This window comes from Acomys russatus, chromosome 23 (assembly GCF_903995435.1).
Source record: "Acomys russatus chromosome 23, mAcoRus1.1, whole genome shotgun sequence".
In the NCBI taxonomy this organism is placed as follows: Eukaryota; Metazoa; Chordata; class Mammalia; order Rodentia; family Muridae; genus Acomys; species Acomys russatus.
The window spans coordinates 45,398,700-45,416,912 of record NC_067159.1 but is presented as its reverse complement, the minus strand read 5'-3'; the positions used below and the strand labels follow the sequence as shown (position 1 = coordinate 45,416,912).

At 43.9% G+C, this 18,213-nt stretch overlaps 1 protein-coding gene across 2 annotated transcripts in view; it reads left to right on the top strand.

Moving 5' to 3' along the window:
- The window catches only part of Hs2st1 (heparan sulfate 2-O-sulfotransferase 1), a 135,584-nt gene extending 121,768 nt beyond the window's left edge, over window positions 1–13,816 (top strand). The window contains exons 4-7 of one of the 2 annotated variants that reach the window (XM_051165987.1): window positions 5,571–5,709; window positions 11,480–11,577; window positions 12,680–12,837; window positions 13,556–13,816. In XM_051165987.1, the coding sequence (XP_051021944.1) occupies window positions 5,571–5,709; window positions 11,480–11,577; window positions 12,680–12,837; window positions 13,556–13,785 (625 nt within the window). In that variant the 3' untranslated portion in view covers window positions 13,786–13,816. The remainder of the gene's footprint in view (window positions 1–5,570; window positions 5,710–11,479; window positions 11,578–12,679; window positions 12,838–13,555) is intronic. The other variant, XM_051165988.1, reaches the window with a different exon arrangement.
- Window positions 13,817–18,213: the final 4,397 nt, after the last annotated feature.

Genomic DNA, 18,213 nt, shown 5'->3' with positions numbered 1-18,213 from the left:
TGTCCACTGGCTGCCATACACTGAGACACATGTGCCCCTGTGTGCACACACAGCACATACGCAAAACAAACAATGAAATACTTTTTAGTTTAAAAACAAATTTCTTGAGATGTGTTTCTGTAGTAGAATAGTCATCTAGTTATGACAGAAGCCCTAGGTTTTACTCAGTCCCTGATACTATCACACACACACACAGAGACACACACACACACACACACACACGGGGTGGTGGTAGAGGAGACAGGCACTGCAGGGTGGAGAGATGGTTTAGGATGGTTAAGAGCACTGGCTACTCTTCCAGAGGACCTGGGTTTGGCTCCTGGCATCCACTTGGTGGCTCAGGACCATATGTAACTCAAGTTTCAAGAATTTGATGTGCAGAAATGGCAAACAGACATTTATATAGGGAAACGCCTTCCACATAAAGTAGATAAAGTCTTTAAAAAAGACAAAGAAGCGAAAACAAGCTCCTGTGTTCTTGGCTGGAATAGTCCTCTGCTTGGTGGAGGGCGTGTCTAATTTTTCAGTTTATTTAACAGATATAAAAGATTGAAACATAGTTGAATTTTCTGGAAACCCAGGAGAGAATGTGGGGAAATGACAAGTGAAAGATCCTTCTTATTTGGACTGACTTCTAAGGAGTTCACATTATTAGGTTTTAAACATCTCAGTCAAGTCCCGCCTTTGTATTTTTTCTACAATTTTAGGATAGAAAAAAAATACCTTTTTACCTAGCAGTTTTGATTTCCTATTCTACTTTGCACCCTTTGCTTTATCCCTTCTGACTTTTTAAAGGCATTTTATTTTACCTAATTCTGCTTTTCCTCTAAGTGCTCAGTTGCTGTTTTTTTTTTTTCAAATAGTTTAGCTATGACAAATTAATGCCATTGGCTTTAATACTTTCTATTTTAAAATTATATAGGTTAGACATTTTCAAGATGTCAGGATGAATATCAAATTGAATAGGTTTCAGCTCTTGACTGATGAGTTTATTGAAACTTCCTTTCTAGAATGAAGAGGTTATGCTTTACTGAAAATTGAAAGTATTCATGTAAATGCCCTATATAAACTCATGCTGTTAATTTTTCAGTAGCATTTTTTGGATAGGAGTCATCCTAACAGATGAGTGTCCTTGATGCCATATTATCAGCAAGACCAACAGATGCCAACAGGTCATTCATTCACTTTTTGTTTTAAACTAAGCAAAGGCAGTCTGCCACTGATATGAGCCATTTATGCTAAGAGTCCCAGACTTAATGACTGACAGGATGACTCAGGTGTAAAGGCACCTGTCACTAAGCCTGATAACCTGAGTTTGAGCCCTGAGACCTACATGATAGGAGGGAAGCTTTTCCTGCAAGCTATTCTCTGACCTAACACACACACACACACACACACACACACACACACACCACCACCACCACCACCACCACCAACAACAACAACAACAACAACGCTTTTTTAAAGATTGGTGCTTAAATCTAGTATTTTTCAGGAGTCTCAAAATATAGTTTTTCCCAAAGGCTGTTTTCCCTCTTACAGCTTCATCATCTCTCTTTTAGACTTTGGCCAGTAGACATCCTTACAGATGTCTCACATATGCCCTTGTTTTTTAAGCAGTTCTTGGTTAAAGCTATGTGCGTGTAGTTGTAAAGAAATAATCCTAGTGTTTGTGCACCACATATCTGACATGGCCTAGATCTTCTTTCTTTCTCCCTCCTTCCCTTTCTTTCTCCTCCTCCTCCTCCTCCTCCTCCTCCTCCTCCTTCTTCTTCCTTCTTCCTCCTCCTCCTCCTCCTCCTCCTCCTCCTCCTCCTTCGTTTCTCTTGTAGTCCTTGCTGTCCTGGACTTGCTTTGTAGACCAGGCTGACCTCGATCTGCCCGTCTGTCTCACAGTGCTAGAATTAAAGGCGTGTGCCACCACACCCAGGTATGGCCTAGATTTTTAAAGTGTCTTTTGACAAGCCTGCTTGTAGGTAGAGAGCCGTAGACATAAATGTATTACAAATAGTCATCTGAGCCAGGTGTCCTTAATCCCAGAACTCAGAGAGTAGAGTCAGGTGGATCTTTGGGAGTTCAAGGCCAGCCTGGTCTACAAAGCGAGTCCAGGAAAAAGAAAAAGAAAAGAAAAGTCATCTGCACACCCGCCAAGTATACTCCTCTTCCAGGAAGACTGTTCTCGCTGGTCAATATTTTACTCCCCTCCTACGTCCTCTTCTGATTGGCCAGCATTAAAGGAAGATTCTCCAGCCATGGAGTTTGCTTTTCTCCCCATATCAACTAGGTGACCAACAGGGTTAAACTAGCAAACCTTGCTACCTTTATCTCTTGCCCAGCTGCGCGCTGAGGCCCTGATGCCATTTTTATTGCACTTGTTTTCTGTTCTACTCCCTTGCCCCCAGCCCTTAGGGCCTATATAACCCTTCTGCAATTACATGTAATAGTTCATTCCTATGTTCAGAATGAGTTCACAGGTTATCTCATTAAAGTCTTGCTTCACACATAACAAATGCCACCCAGAGTGTTCACAGATGTTGTACATGGGTCAGGCAAAAGTTTGTACTGTGCTGTGTCCTGTTCGTAGCCCTCTGGCCCATGTGTCCAGGACCAGGGAGATAAGGAAAAGTGCAAGCCTTTTGGAGAGGAGGTCTGGGGAGCAGTGAGGGCCTGCCTTACAGTGGGACAGCAGCCACTGAAAAGTATAGGAGTTTCCCATGACGCCAGTCAAAAGAACGCCATTGTGCCTGTTTTCTCTCCTTGCAGCTTCTACTACACGACTGTTCTGTGTATTCCCAGTGCCTCCATGCTGAGTGTGCTCCTGCAGAACAGTGTAGGTGGTTAGTTCCCACAGTCTATCCACACTAGCTAATTAATACCTCACACCTGTGTGCTTGGCTGGGCGCTCAGCACTTGTGATAAAGTCCCAGACAAAAGCCAAACAGCTGCAGCCTCTTTGTAGCCTCTACTGGCTCTTCACGTCATAGCGCTTGCTATATGTCTGCAGCGTTACTGTTTTCTCTTTAATCATTGCTGTTTCTGGATGCTCAGAAGACTCCATGCAGCTGGGGCGAGCCATGAGCAAGACAAGCTGAAAGTTGATTTTATCTGAGCCAGTAGCTCATGGGCACTGCAAGTGTCTGATGAAGACCGACAGCACTGTGTGGCCATTGGGGCCATACACACGTGTGTCACAGCACTGTATGCAGTGGCCATCGGGGCCATACGCGTGTGTCACAGCACTGTATGCAGTGGCCATCGAGGCCATACGCGTGTGTCACAGCACCGTATGCAGTGGTCATCAGGGCCATACGTGCATGTGTCACAGCACTGTATGCAGTGGCCATCGGGGCCGTACATGTGTGTGTCACAGCACCATATGCAGTGGCTATCAGGGCCATATGCGTGTGTCACAGCACCGTATGCAGTGGTCATCAGGGCCATACGTGTGTGTGTCACAGCACTGTATGCAGTGGCCATTGGGGCCATACGCGTGTCACAGCACTGTATGCAATGGCCATCGGGGCCATATGCGTATGTCACAGCACCATATGCAGTGGTTATCGGGGCCATACGCGCGTGTCACGGCACTGTATGCAGTGGTCATCAGGGCCATACGCGTGTGCCACAGCCCTCTTGGTTCTGAAACAGTAGCCACTCGCCCTGAAAAGATGACTCATTCACTTCTCTACTGAAATCCCTCACTGGGCTCATAGAGATGAGTGCTCAGTGTCATCTGCAAGGCCCTCATGCCCACACTTGCGAAGCCTCCCAGCCTCGCTCCTGTCTCATTCAGTCACTCTCCCTCATGCTGCGGCCAATTTACTGTTTCTCTAAACAGCTGGCTGGAGAAGCATCAAGACCTTCACCCTTTGAGGGTCCCTCTTCGCAGAATGCTTCTCCTCACGTATCTGGATGTCCCTGTCATATGTAACATCGGCGATGGCTTGGTAGAAAGCGGTTTTGAACTGTGTTCTCTGTTGAGTCTCTATCAGGGCCCTGCAATCTCCTTGTTTCACTGAAGTTCTCTTCTCAGTGTTTTACCGTCTGAGCTCACTGATACATGCTGTTCTTTGACACCAGTAAAACGTTAGCTCCAGAAAACAAGGTCTCTTCTTTCTTTTTTTCTGCCCCTCCCTACACATCCTGCTGTATTTGTACAATCTGGATTACTCCCTGGCATGTATTTGGTGTATTTTTTTTAAAATGGGAAAGGTATTGGAGTATTAAAAAAACAGAACCAAGGCTAGCATTGCAGATAAGGATGAGTAGGGAAGGCAGGCCTGACCGTAACCAGAAATGCAGCGTCTGCCTTGAGGAAAACAATAAATAAGGCGGCACCGAAGATGTAAGAAGCACCAATGTCAGGTAAGCAAGGAGTTGCTGTAGGGTTGTCACCACTGTTATTTTTGAGGTGCTAGGGATGCAGCCTAGGGTGCTAGTCAAGCTATACCCCAAATCCCAGAAGTTAAGGTTCGAGTTGAGCTGCCAATGAGGTTTATTTTAGGTTTCTGAAGAGCATGTGATCTAACAGGTGGTGTTTAGGAAGCCAGTTGAGAGTTGGTATGCGAGGTAGACAAGGGAGAGCCTGGACACAAGACAACAATGCTGCCCTCGCCTGGTAAAGGAGAGCTGGGTACTGGCGAGGTCAGATCCCTTTCGTTGGGGCTCGTGAGCGGTTTTGTTCGGCTTCTCCACACTCCTGTTGTGCACCTGGCACGTCATCCTTTTCTAACATTTTGCAGCTCGACCGTCTCCTGGCAATATGTCCTAAGGAGGGCGTGCATCTCATAGGCTGTTTGTTTGGTTCTAGGTGGATTCTAAATGTAGTGTTGATGTTGCTGTTTCAGCTAATCAATGTCTGTGATGTCCTGTGTGTCCTACAGAGGTGGTGGGACAATACTAACATAGAATGCAATTTTCTTAAGAAAGCTGGCAGGTGGCCTGGTGATCTGGGTGTAGTGCATGCAGCCTCAGGTGTGGGACACCTGCCGGTTTCTACAGATTACCATGGTGGGAGGACCACCATGGTGGCCTGACAAATAGGGCCCCATAGGATGGCACTCAGGAGTTCTAAAGGCTGTGTGGGGTTAAACTTGTCACAGTGTGCCCACTGATGGGGCGACACATATGTCAGTGTCTGAGTCCACATAGGGCTCTCTGGAATCTGCTCTCAGGGCCTCACTGGGCAGTCTTGTAAACGTGGCCTATGTGGCTGCTTAAACTCCTCAGCAAGTAGAGCCACTGAGACGTATAGAGTGCGCAGACGGGGCCTGGCAGAGCCACACCTCCCGGGCCTCTGCTGCACCTGGCCCCTCAGGACAGGCTGCCTCCTTACTCTTTCATGGCATAGGTAGGTAGGTATTCTCCATTGTTTCTTGAATTATTTCTTATTTGCTTTATTGAGTCCTAAGTATGAAATATTTTCCAGTCTTCACATACTCGGTTTTATTTTAATTAATTCATTTTATTACTTCCATATACCACCAATATTTCAGACTTCTGTATATAATTCAAGGCATGCCTGAATTAACGAAAATGCTGACCTCACCACTGGAGTTCTGCTGTTTCAGATTTGGTGTGAAGAAGAAGCCAATTTATATTAATGTCATCAGGGACCCTATCGAGAGGCTGGTCTCCTACTATTACTTTCTGAGGTTTGGAGATGATTACAGACCAGGATTAAGAAGACGGAAGCAAGGAGACAAAAAGGTAATATCCTCAGGCTTGAGAGATGACTCAGAGGTAGAGCACTGGCTCCTCTTCCAGAGGTCCTGAGTTCAATTCCCAGCAACCACATGGTGGCTCACAACCGTCTATAATGAGATCTGGTGCCCAAGTCTGGTGTGCAGGCAGAATACTTTTTTTTTTTTTTTTTAAGTAAAATGCTTGCTGTTGATCACAAGTGTACTCCTCGTTCAGTGTTGATGTTTTGGAAGGAGCTCAGGACTGCAGAGAAGCAAAGGTGAAGTGTAGCGCAGCTGCTGTCTTGTAAGGCGGATAGTTCTGTGATGTGTGTGTTTGCTTTACTGTGCTCCTGCTGTATGAGTTACTGTTCTCGCTGCTGTGTCGAAATACATGACAGAAACAGCATAAGAAAGGGAACTTGATTTCAGTTCCTGGTTTGCAGCTGTCCATCAGGCCGGGAGGCGTGAGGCAGGAGCGACAGGCAGCTATCACTGCATCCCAACTCAGGAGGCACAGACTGGCAGGTGCTATGCTCCACCTGATCCCTCCTTTTCTATTTGGTCCAGGGCATGTAACACCCACACATGCATACACTGTGGGGTCCTGCTACACTTCCTTGGAAATGCCTTTGCAAACACAAGTTGATAATCAATGTTAACCATTACACCTGCCAACAATTTTCTAGGTGATTATCAATAAATGTTTTCATAAACTGTTCTGATAAACTCATGATTACAAGTAAATGCAGATTGCCATCATTAAGATTAAGAACATATATATAATATATGTAATATGTATTTGCATTCTTCCAAATGCCCTTTGTTTACATTAAGATTGAACTTTGACATTACCTCTGCCATGGAGTGTTCTCTGATGTTCCCACACTGTTACTCACTTCATTCAGTTCTCTATTTTAAAGCATTCACTTTATGTCATTTGGGTTCTGTATAAATTTATCACAATGCCTAGTTAACTTGTGAATTAACAAGCAGCCAGATGTGTGCAGTGTGCACTTATTAAAGTGCTGCAAAGTTGGGGTTCTGGGTACTTGGCACAGTGTGACAACTAGTGTACGTGTTTGTTCTAAGTTAAGAGTTATTCACTGTTACATGAAAATAAAGGACCCAGCTCTGAAGAGGTGGCTCAGTGGTTAAGAACATTTCCTACTCTTGTGGAGGGCCCAGTTTGGTTCCCAGAACCTGTGCTGTATACCTCACAACTATGTGTAATGTGTAATGTCAACACTATACATTATCAAGATTTCACATTTGTTAACCTCACCACAGACATTATCTGCAACAACTTGCAGGGACTGGTAAACTCTAGGATTATGGTAGCAAATACAAGTTTCCAAAAATTTAATTTCTCCCTTGGAAGCTTAACTTTTCATGGGCTCCTGTAGAGTCCTGAACAGCAATTCTTATACTGTTTGGGGATAGTCAGTATCCTGGGCCCAGCCTGTATTTTGGAGGCTGTTTTAAGATCTGTGGCCTCTACTTAGTAGCATCTTCCACATCTCAGAGAAGAGTTCAACATGTCTGCAAGCATGACTGATGCCATCCTAGAAATGCCAGTGCCATCAAAGTACAGAGAAACTCAAGGTGTGGACCACATACTGATCAGCACTTAGTTATTTCCTTTCATGTGACACAGCTGATTCCTTTTAAGAAAACATCACCAAATACCCAAGCTAGAGTACCATTGATCTCAGTTGTTTTCAGCAAAGCTGTTATGTGGCTTCCAAACATCCAGTACCGCTAATTGTCACCGTTTATGATTCCAGCTTGGCATTGCCCTCACTTCTGTGTGGTTTGACTAGGAATGGCCCCCATAGCCTCAGGGTTTGCTTGGCGCATAGGGAGTAGAGCTGTTAGGAGGTGTGGCCCTGGGAGGAAGTGTGTCACTGTGGGGTGGGCTTTGAGCACAGTCTCAGTCCCCTTCCTGCTGCCTGTCAATTTGCATGTAGAACTTTAAGCTCCTTCTCCAGCACCATGTGTGCCCGCATGCTGCCATGCTTTCCACCATAATGATAATGGATTAAACCTCTGAACTGTAAGCTATTTCCAGTTAAATGTTTCCATTTATAAGAATTGATGTGGTCATGGTGTCTCGTCACAGTAATGAAATCTTAACTATGACAGCTACTATTACTTTTATTATTTCTTTTTCAAGTGGAACACAAAGGGGATGCTAGCTGTAAGAAGAGTAAATATGTACATATTGTAAGCAAAAATTCAAAGAGAACGGTTTTAATTTCAATAAGGTAATTGAAATGAAAAGTAAAGACAGACTGTATGTTAGATTTTCTTCATAGTGAGACTATTGGGGACCTCAGAAAGGGGTTTAAGTAGAATCCAAACGATTGAAGGGAAATTGAGAACTGAAGTTGAGATTAAAGTAAAAAAACTCCGAAGACAGACGTCTGACTTTGAAAGAAACTTAGATGGTGGGTACCTAGACATAATGCTGCACCTGAGGAGCCAAAGTGAAGGATGCAAAAACCTGAGTGGGATGAGGAGCCTTGATGTGGCCATGCTCTCAGGAAGAGGTAAAAATGGCATTCAGAGATGGAAGGAGTGCCTCTGTAAGATGGGAGCAGAAACAGCGCACCATTTCACTCACCATATACTCATTTAGAAATGGGAGGGGTTCTCTTGCCTGTAAGACCAGAAACATACGTGTGCAACCATGTTTTGATTATTCATAGGTTAGTGTGTTGTCGCTATTTTGCCTAATGTCTTCTTCACTAGTGACCATTTCGAGGACGAGTTGACAGGTAAGAAACAGTTGCCCAAAAGATTAGAAGGAGCCATAGAGAAGGTATGTTAGCTAGGGTTTCTGTCATTGTGATAAAACACTGACCAAAAGCAACTTGGGAAAGAAAGCTCATTTTACAGTTTGCATTCTGTTATCCAGGGAAGTCAGGGCAGGACCTAGGCAGGGCGGGAACCTGAGGCAGCAGCTGAAGCAGAGGCCAGAGAGAGGTGCTGTTTACTGCCTTGTTCCTCATGACTTGCTCAGTCTGCGGCCTTACAGAAGCCAGGACCGCCAGCCCAGGGGTGGCACTGCCCACAGTGAGCTGGGCTCGCCCACATCAACCATCAATCAAAAAAATGTACCACAGACTTGCCCACAGGCCATCCAGGGGAGCATTTTCTCAGTTGAGCTTCCCTCTACCTAAACAACTCTAGTTTATGTCAAGTTGACAAAACTAGCTAGCACAAGCCAGGCGTGGTTGCACGCCTTTAATCCCATCACTTGGGAGGCAGAGGCAGGCAGATCACTGTGAGTTTGAGGTCAACCTGGTCTACAAAGCAAGTCCGGGACAGCCAAGGCTGCACAGAGAAACCCTATCTGAAAAAACAAAACAACCCAAAACAAACGAACAAACAAAAAACAAAAACCTAGCTAGCACAGAGGACATACCCAACCCATTTTTCCACATTTAGTGTGTAAATTCCATCAGATGTTATAAAGCAACTAAAAACAAACAGTTCAGGTAATATTCTCACATACAGGCCTTGTGTGAGGTGGGGGAAGTCCTAGCATTTATTTATTTGAGACAGGGTCTTACTATGTAGCCTCACGATGTAGATCAGCTTGGCTTGGAACTCACAAGAGATCCACCTGCCTCTGCTTCCTTAGTGCTGGGATTAAAGGCGTGAGCCAGTATGCCTGGCTGACCCCCCCCCCCTTTTTTTTTAAGTTATTACTGTTTTTGTTTCTTTTGTTTGCTTGCTTTGCTTTGCTTTTGTGTTTTGGCAGAGTCTCCCATAGCTAAGGCTAGCATCAAACGCAGCTGTGTAGCCCTAAGGATGATCTTGAACTTCCAGCTTCCGACCGCCCAAATGATGGGGTTGCATGCACATATTTAGCACTCCTGGCAAGATCTAGGCTCTTGGAGACGCTTTGTGGCACACTGTCCTTCAAGTGTCCAGTGTCCTCATATATTGCTGCTCTACTGTTCTTCAGGAGGTTTAATGTTTTCCTGAATTCAGGCCACTATCACATCTGCTTTGTGGTCTGGGAAAAAGGAAGAGAGAGCAAGCAGTTTTCTTCTAAGCAGGTCACTCAGAAGTTGCCTGTATATTTGTTCTGCCTTCAGTCCAGTAGCAAGCCAGTGACTGTCTGGCCACACTGAGTCCCCTTCAAGAGAGGCTAACAGTCTGACTGTAGAAGATTTGGTTTAGGAAGTAGCTTTAATCTGCCTGAGTCAGGTAGCAGATTTAAAACTACTGCCTAAAAACAGGTTTGAAAATCTAAATTTTCTTTGCCTCGAGGACTAAAATACTTGAAGAACACAGGAACCAGAGTTTGCTAATTAAAGAAGTGAGTTAAAATAGCCATCCGGTATGATTATTCCGTTTTAATTCAAATGGTATGCATGAAACCCCCAAAATGTCTGCATATAGTCTGCATTGTCTACATAGTAATGTTATGGAAACTTTTAATATTGCAGTCTCCTAACAGGCTACTTTCTTATATTAAAGCTAACCTTAAAGTCTTTGTCTCACATACACAATCATGTGCACACATGGAATAGTAGTGAAATGGTGACTTTCTTTAGTAACTTACTTATCTTCTGCCCTGTACTCTAGTCTGGTAGAGGCATAAAGAAGCACTCCATCTTTAGTACCTCTGCTGTCCTAAATCAAAGTCTTTGCAGCAGCACTTACACATACTAATTCTGCCCGTTGCTGTTGTCCACACAGGGTGCTCTGAAATTCATTTGCACATGGCATGATCTTTCCAAGCTCTCACCACAGTTGAGGAGCAGGACACATGACATAAAAATACAGGAAGCTTGTTATGAAGATAAGGTAGCACATGCAGTTGACCATGCCCCTCCCTGAGAGCTGGCTATTAGCAAAGCAATGTATACAACTCAAAAGAGGAAAACTGACTTTCAGCCAGAGGAGAAACTGGAAGGCTGGTCCTCGTGTGACCTTGGGTGGTAGAGTCAGTCTACCAAGGAGGAACATTCTAGCAGAGTTACATTATGGGTTACCATAACACAGATAAGAACCTGTGGAACAGACTGATGTAGTAGGCACGTATGCTTCATGTCAAAATAAGTAAAGCTGGTTTGTTGAGAGCATGCCAGGCAGGGCAGTGGGGCCTCCTTAGTTTCTCACAGAAACCTGCAACAAGCTGCATGAATGGTTGGAAGCCATATGTGGGTGCTGGGAACTGAATGCAGACCCTCTGCAAGAACAAGTGTTCTTAACCACTGTACCGACTCTCCAGCCCTCACCACCCCACCTGCGTGCACCTATTTACTTTGTAACTTGTTAAATTAAAACTTTGAGAGCTGGAGAGGAGTCCCTGGGTAACACACGTGCACGCAAGTGTGAGGACCTGAGTTCAGCTCCCTAGAACACAGGTAAAGCTGGGCACAATAGTGCACATCTGTACTCAGTGTCCTGTGGTGAGCTGGTCACGGTAGTGCACATCTGTACTCAGTGTCCTGTGGTGAGCTGGTCACGGTAGTGCACAGCTGTACTCAGTGTCCTGTGGTGAGCTGGTCACGGTAGTGCACATCTGTACTCAGTGTCCTGTGGTGAGATGGGAACGGAAGAAGAGAGACTTCCGCCATCTTGTGGGCCAGGTAGCCTGACATCCTCAGCAGCAAATAAAAGACCATGTCTCAAACAAGACATAACGGAAGGACTGACCCCAGGTCTATTCTGACCTACACACACCATGTCATGTGCAGGCCTGCACTTAGCAGTACACATACATATGGCGACTCAAACCTCTTTTTTAACTGCCCATGCTCTTCTCTTCACTCCAGACCTTCGACGAATGTGTGGCTGAAGGCGGCTCAGACTGTGCTCCAGAGAAGCTCTGGCTTCAGATCCCGTTCTTCTGTGGCCACAGCTCCGAGTGCTGGTAGGAAACTAGACTCAGCTAAGGTGGTCGTCTTCTGTATCTCCAGAGCTCACATCTCAAAAGCAGGAGTGTGGTGGGCAGGACTAGGTAGAGATTAACGAGAGAGCCAATACTACACTTACCATGTAAATATCTAGATCTGTTTTTACTTAAGTGTTCTTAAAAGATTGATTGTACACATAGTACACACAGTGTTTTATCAAGTGCAGTTATTATTTTTGGTTTTGGGATTCTTTTATTTTTTATTTTTTGGAAATAGACTGTCCTGAAGCTCAGGCTCTCCTTAAGCTCTGGACTCTCCTGTCCCCACCTCCCAAGTGTCCGGATAACGGGTGTGCACTGCCACAGCTAGGGTTTGGGGTTGTGCTTTTGACTTTGTTTTAACAGTTAAGAACTGTAGAGATGGCTTTGCTGTTAAAACTAGCCTCACAACCAAAAATATAATAGTTGAGACAACAAAGAGAAGCGAGGCCACCAGCTCAGGATCACATTGGCACTTAAAATGCAGAGCTAGAGCTAAGGTAAAGAACTTTGGTGCTAATTAGATCCCAGAAGGACAGTCTATTTAGGATGCAGCCTGTTAACGGCATTAGCTGACACTATAAACAGAAAGATTTTTAGTAGAGCCATTTCTTACCTATTTTCTGTTTCTCAGGATTTCAGGAAACACTAAAGCTTATAGAAAGAAAAGAAACAGAGTCTACAAATTAAGAAAAACACTAAACATAAATTGGTTCTACATTACCAAAGGGGTTCTCAGGATGAACAAAGTTTCAGATGTGTTTTAAAACACTGGATGCACACTAAGTCAAATAAGAGAATATAAGGTACAGGTGTATGTGTTCGAAGCTGTCCTTAAAAGTTTGCTCATTTCAAGAACTCCTTAGTAGAGTCTGAATTAACTGCTGGGAGCGGAAGCTGGATGTGGAAGTAAAGGAAGTTAGGAACCGGCATACCTCCCAAAGATGCCACTGTGAGTGTGCTGAATCTGCGGTGGCCGCGTGTGTGCCCGCAGGCCTGCTCCCTCCACAGAGTGTACCAGCAGCATGAAAACCCCTGGTGGGTGTCACAACAGTTTCTGATCCCCTTTCTGTGTTCCCAGGAATGTGGGGAGCAGATGGGCTATGGACCAAGCTAAGTATAACCTAATCAATGAGTACTTCCTGGTGGGGGTCACTGAAGAGCTTGAAGATTTCATCATGTTGCTGGAGGCAGCTCTGCCCCGGTTTTTCAGGGGTGCCACCGACCTCTACCGTACAGGTATGTGCATGAAGGGTTGCTTTCTAAAGCTGTCCCTAACTTCTGTCTGTTTGCAAGTTGACTCTGTAGAAAACTAGACTACAGTTCTAGAGTTGGGGCGGGGTGGGAGGGCTGAGCACCTGCTGTGTCTGCTGCAGTTTGTCTAAAAGTGTACTTCCAGACCAAATACTGACGGTTTTTTCCTTTCAGTCATCTGCCCTCAGTTCTCCATCACTGCAGCAAATATAGGTGGAGAGAAATTAGATAAAGTTTGGTGATACAGGTTTTATCATATTTTTTTAAATAAAAAAGGGCCAGCAAGATGTCTCCACAAGGTGAAAACACTTTCTGCATGAGCCTAATGACCCCAGAACCTGTAAGGAAGAGGACCAATCCCAGGAAGTTGTCCTCACCTCCACGTGCAGACTCGTGCACACTGATTTTGTTCTTAAAAAATCAAGGAGCTGGTGTGGTGTGGGCGACAGCCTCCACTTGCTGAATGTTGGTCCTTGTGTTTGCTGTGTGGGCATTTCATTACCTCTTTGAAGGCCTCACCTTGTAGTGGGTATGCCCCGGATGAGATTAGCTTCCTGGTTTTTCTGGAAGTATGTTAATGTTTGAGGCATGTGTTACTTGCCCTTAGTGTGTCATATTAACATAAACCGTCTCTTCAAGTAAAGAGACATGCCTCTGTGTGTTCTGTAAGAATTACTTACTTTCCTTATTTTTCCATTGTAAGTAGGAAAGAAATCTCACCTTAGGAAAACCACAGAGAAGAAACTGCCCACAAAGCAAACCATCGCAAAGCTGCAGCAGTCTGACATTTGGAAGATGGAGAACGAGTTCTATGAGTTCGCCCTGGAGCAGTTCCAGTTCATCAGAGCCCACGCTGTCCGTGAGAAAGATGGAGACCTCTACATCCTGGCCCAGAACTTTTTCTATGAAAAGATTTACCCTAAGTCGAACTGAGCGCAGGTGTGGCCAGAACCTTCTGAACCAGAACTTGACTCTGTTGTGTTCTCAGCTTCCACCAGTATTGCTGATGGGTGTGCGAGCCCGGTCACTGAGCTGAGCTAGGGAACAGACATGAGTGTCAAGAAACTAGATACTGGCTGGGATGTCAGCCTTCTAAGGAGTTTTTATGTTTCAGGCATTTTTATTTTTTGTTGTTATCACTTTCGTGATAGGTACAATCTCCTCCCAGTGTGGTGCGGGGCGGGCCGGGGACACTGACCTTGCCTAAAATGCACACATGCAAGTTTAATCAGAAGGCTTAACTCTGTTTCAGAAGAGATTCTGATTCTCTGGGTTTTCATAAGCATTTCTTCACCTTTCCTTGAATGACGGTGAGTCCGTTTGCCACTCCCTTCTGGAGTCTTGTGTTGCACACCTCTCCTAGATACTGCTAAGAACTGTTTTGACAGTTTGGGGTTGTTTTTGTGAATCATGTCTCACAAAGGTTATTGGGATGTTTGATCATGTTTTCTCAGCAATTTCTGCTACAGTTGGGCTTGCCCATATTTATATATGCCTTTATTTTATTTTATGATTATTAGTGTTAAAGAAATCAACTTAAAACCACAAGTAATACTGTAAAAAGATAAAAGAATTAAAGCAGTATTCTGATTCCTGTCTCCCCAGTATCTAATATTGGGGTGATATTTCTAAGAATGTTGACAACATTATCTGAGGCTTTCTTAGGGATTTCCACACATTACTATCAAAACCGTGAGTTTAGTATTCATTTCCCCATGGCTTATCTATAACCCTGGTCACTGACATATCCATAATTCCATATGGCGACTCCATCAGTGAGCTGTGATATGGGTAGGGTTTTCCTACTTCTGTACTTTTACCTGTAGACTATTTTTACTACGGTGCTTTATAATGTGTTTTAAAGCATTGCATTTACAAAAAAAAGGAAAATGCTGTAAATATTGCATATTTTATGTATTTGGACCAAAAAGTTACAAGTAGACAAAAGTGGTTTTGCGCCAGTTTTATTATGTCGAGTAAAGTCATCAGACCTACTATTCTTGTATTTCTCATTCAACTTTCCTGTTATGCTGTCGCTGATGTGAGCTAACGTAGCCTTTTAACTCTGATAGAGAACATTACTCTCCCTGAGCCAATAGTGAAAATGCAAGAGTCCCAGACAGAGCCTGGGGGCTGATGTCTGGTTCCGGCTCTGTACCTTCCAGCTGTGTGACACGAGGCAAGTCACGTGCCCTCTGCTTGCCTCGATTTCCTCATCTTGAGATTGGGATACTAATACCTGCTGTACCTACCTCACAGGGCTGTTGTGAGGACCCAGATGGCAAGATGAGAGCACCTGAAACCACGGAGTGGTGTTGAAATGTACGGTGTCATCCTAGAAGTACCTCTGACATATAGTTTCATACTGTCTGTCCTTTTAACAACAAAAAGGGAAAAATCCACTTTTAAGCTTTATGAGAAAAAAACAACCCCTTATCTTGATATAAATTTGTGTTTGATAAATATCTTCTCAGTGTTTTATCTTCCATGTTTTAGCAACTATTGAAATGTGAAATACCTGTGAACTCCAGCACTTAGGATCTTTGTTAGCTGATGAGAGCAAGAAACCCTTCTGCAAACTTGAAAGATGTTCTTGTTTTTTATTTGACCTTGTCATTCAGAAATGGTGGCTATTTTACACCTATGCTTGTTAGAGTGTGTTCTCTAGAGTTTAATTTCTCTATTCACCTTCCTCTGCATATTCAGAATTCAGATTCCTCTCAGACAGACTTATCTAAAGGAGTAATTATTCATATGTTTAGTTTAAATATTTCTAAACAGGACCTTATCAAGCAGTGTTTTCAACAGAAGACTTTGAGGTTTTACGTATTATGTAGTAAGGGGAGGAAAGAACACTGCTACAGTGTACAGAAAGCTCGTATGAAGACTAAAGGAATGGCTGTATCACCCTGCCTCTCCAGTATGAAAATACTAAGAGAACATGGTAACATTTTTCCCCATCCCCCCCCTCCCTTTCCAGTGAAAGTTTCTGGGTGTCTGCTAAAAACAAGTTGTTTTCATGCCCAAGCTAAAGAGCCACTTCCAAGCAGACATTTGGCTGTTGAGTAAAACTGAGGTTATTCTTGGGAATCTGATAAAATCTTTTAGGTAATTAGTGTAGCACTTAGTACACTAACTGGGGCGTTCTGTAAACTTCTCGTAAAAGACTGGAGTAAATACATCAGGTCTGTCACAGCCATTCTGATTGTTGCAAAGAAGCTGTCACAGGCAGTGTGAAAACAAATGGCCCTGGCTGTAGCACAGTGGAGCCTTTATTCACAGAACAGAAGACAAGCTGACAGGGAGCTGCAAGCCCCTGTGTGGTGAGGGATCATCACTGAGGCCAGTCTGTGTCTGAACCAACTTCCCCAGAGTGTCTCTGCCCCCAAGTCTCCCAGGTTACAGACCCCAGAACTGCTTGCTGATTCTTCTGTCCTACGTACGCTGCCAGGTGACCACATTGTCCTGGTTTAACATTTCAAAATCAGGATATTACTTTATCACTTTTAGCGGGGAATGTGTTCAAAGTGTCCTTTCTGGAGACTGTTTGATTCAGTGCAGTCCTAGTACTCTGAGTCCTTAGAGTACATAACTTTATAATCAAATAAACAGAACCACTGAGGCAATGCATATTTTTAAATGTGGCAAATGCTTTCCTTTTTTCCTTTGTTCCCTTTTTCTTTTTCCTTTTTGTTTTTTCAGTAATTTGACCATAGGAAGATTGGTTTTATATGATAGTAAAGAAAATTAACCACTTTGAATTTTGAAAATAATGTATATGTGTATATGTATCTATATATCTATGTTTATTTCCTACAAAGAAGAGGTAGCTTTGTGTTCAACTTGTACCAACTGTTTTCTTATTGCTGTGAAGTGGCAACTGTTGATAAGCCATTGTGTTTTTAAATGTAGTGTGGGGGATACATTTTGATTTTACCCAGCTTTAATCTGTAAAGTGTCACTTAAATATATCTAATAGCAACACTTGAAATACTGCATGGGAGTTACTTCTGTGCCCGGCTCCCCCACTCAGTCGCACAGTCTCTAACAGCCTGCTGCTTCTGGACTGGACTCCTAATGATGGGGTTTAAATGACCAAAACCCACAAAACTGAAAGTTACTGACTTTTTAAACACTTAGCTTCACTTTCTTTTCTGAAAATTCAGCTGACAGCTGTAATTTAAACTCTATTGATCTTCCTCATTTTATGTCCCATTGGAAATTCTGAAAATTGTTTGCTCCATCAGGGAATTTACCAGAGTATTTTGGTGTTGTATTTGCATAGATAGATACAAAATAGTTTGTAGATGACAATTCTTTTTTTAATAAAAATGACATTTTTGAAAAACTTAAAAGCACTAGAGAACTTAACTACCACCCGATTCCCTACCGCATAGCTGGTGCTTTAATTTACACTGAAATTGTGCTCGAAGACCTTGTCGTTTTTCAGACACAGCTGTGGTTCCAGGGAGTATCTGGTGCCTAAGGGAGTATCTAGGACTTGTCTTTTGGAGGCTCGGGTGTTTCTGCTACGTGCTGTCTCCGTGCCATTGCTGTTAGCCTTTGCATGCTTTACCCTAGGCAGAGTGGCCTCTCTGTGGGCAGTCTCCTGAGAAAGCCACCCATTCCCAAAAGTGCTTCTACCTTGGCTCCCCAGGTGTACACGTTTCCCTCTGCTTTCCTGAGCAGGAATCTGAGAGCCTGGTGCTCATTTGCTCCCATCCATTCTATATTTTAAGATCATGTGGTTTAAAACGAATTCTAGTGTTCACGTGACACGCTGCTGCAGCCTGTGGAGAATGAGGTATGTGGGCATCTCTAAATCTGTGTAGGTTAGAGAAACAGATGTGGTTCCCTGTGCCTGTAGCTAGTCAGTGCCTGCCCACCCCAACGTTTTGGAAATGTTCCCTCCTTCCCTCACTCCTCTTCTCTCCCTGCCCTCTCTACCCACCAGGATCATTTATGCTAGATTTTCCAACTGGAAACCATTTTGTCACGTCTCTTAGGGAGATAATCACCCCTTTCCCTCAGCATTCTTACAGCTTTCTGCTGTTGGAGGGTGTTACTCTGCTACCTGGAGCAAAATCTAGCAAATCAACACTGTGGGAAGGGAGGATGTGGGTTGGTGTCCTGGCTTACTTTTTTTTTTTTTTTTTTTTTTTTTTTTCTGCTGCATTAATGTTATGGGGCAGTTTCTAAGGTGACCTGGTGTTCAGTATCACCTGCGATTTCAGCTACTGCCACCACAAAGTCCTACATCATCACCCCTGTATCTTGCCTGAGTGTATGCGTATGTACCATGTGCATGTCCGACGCCCTCCAAGGTCAGAAGAGGACATCTGGGTTTCTGGAACTGGTGTT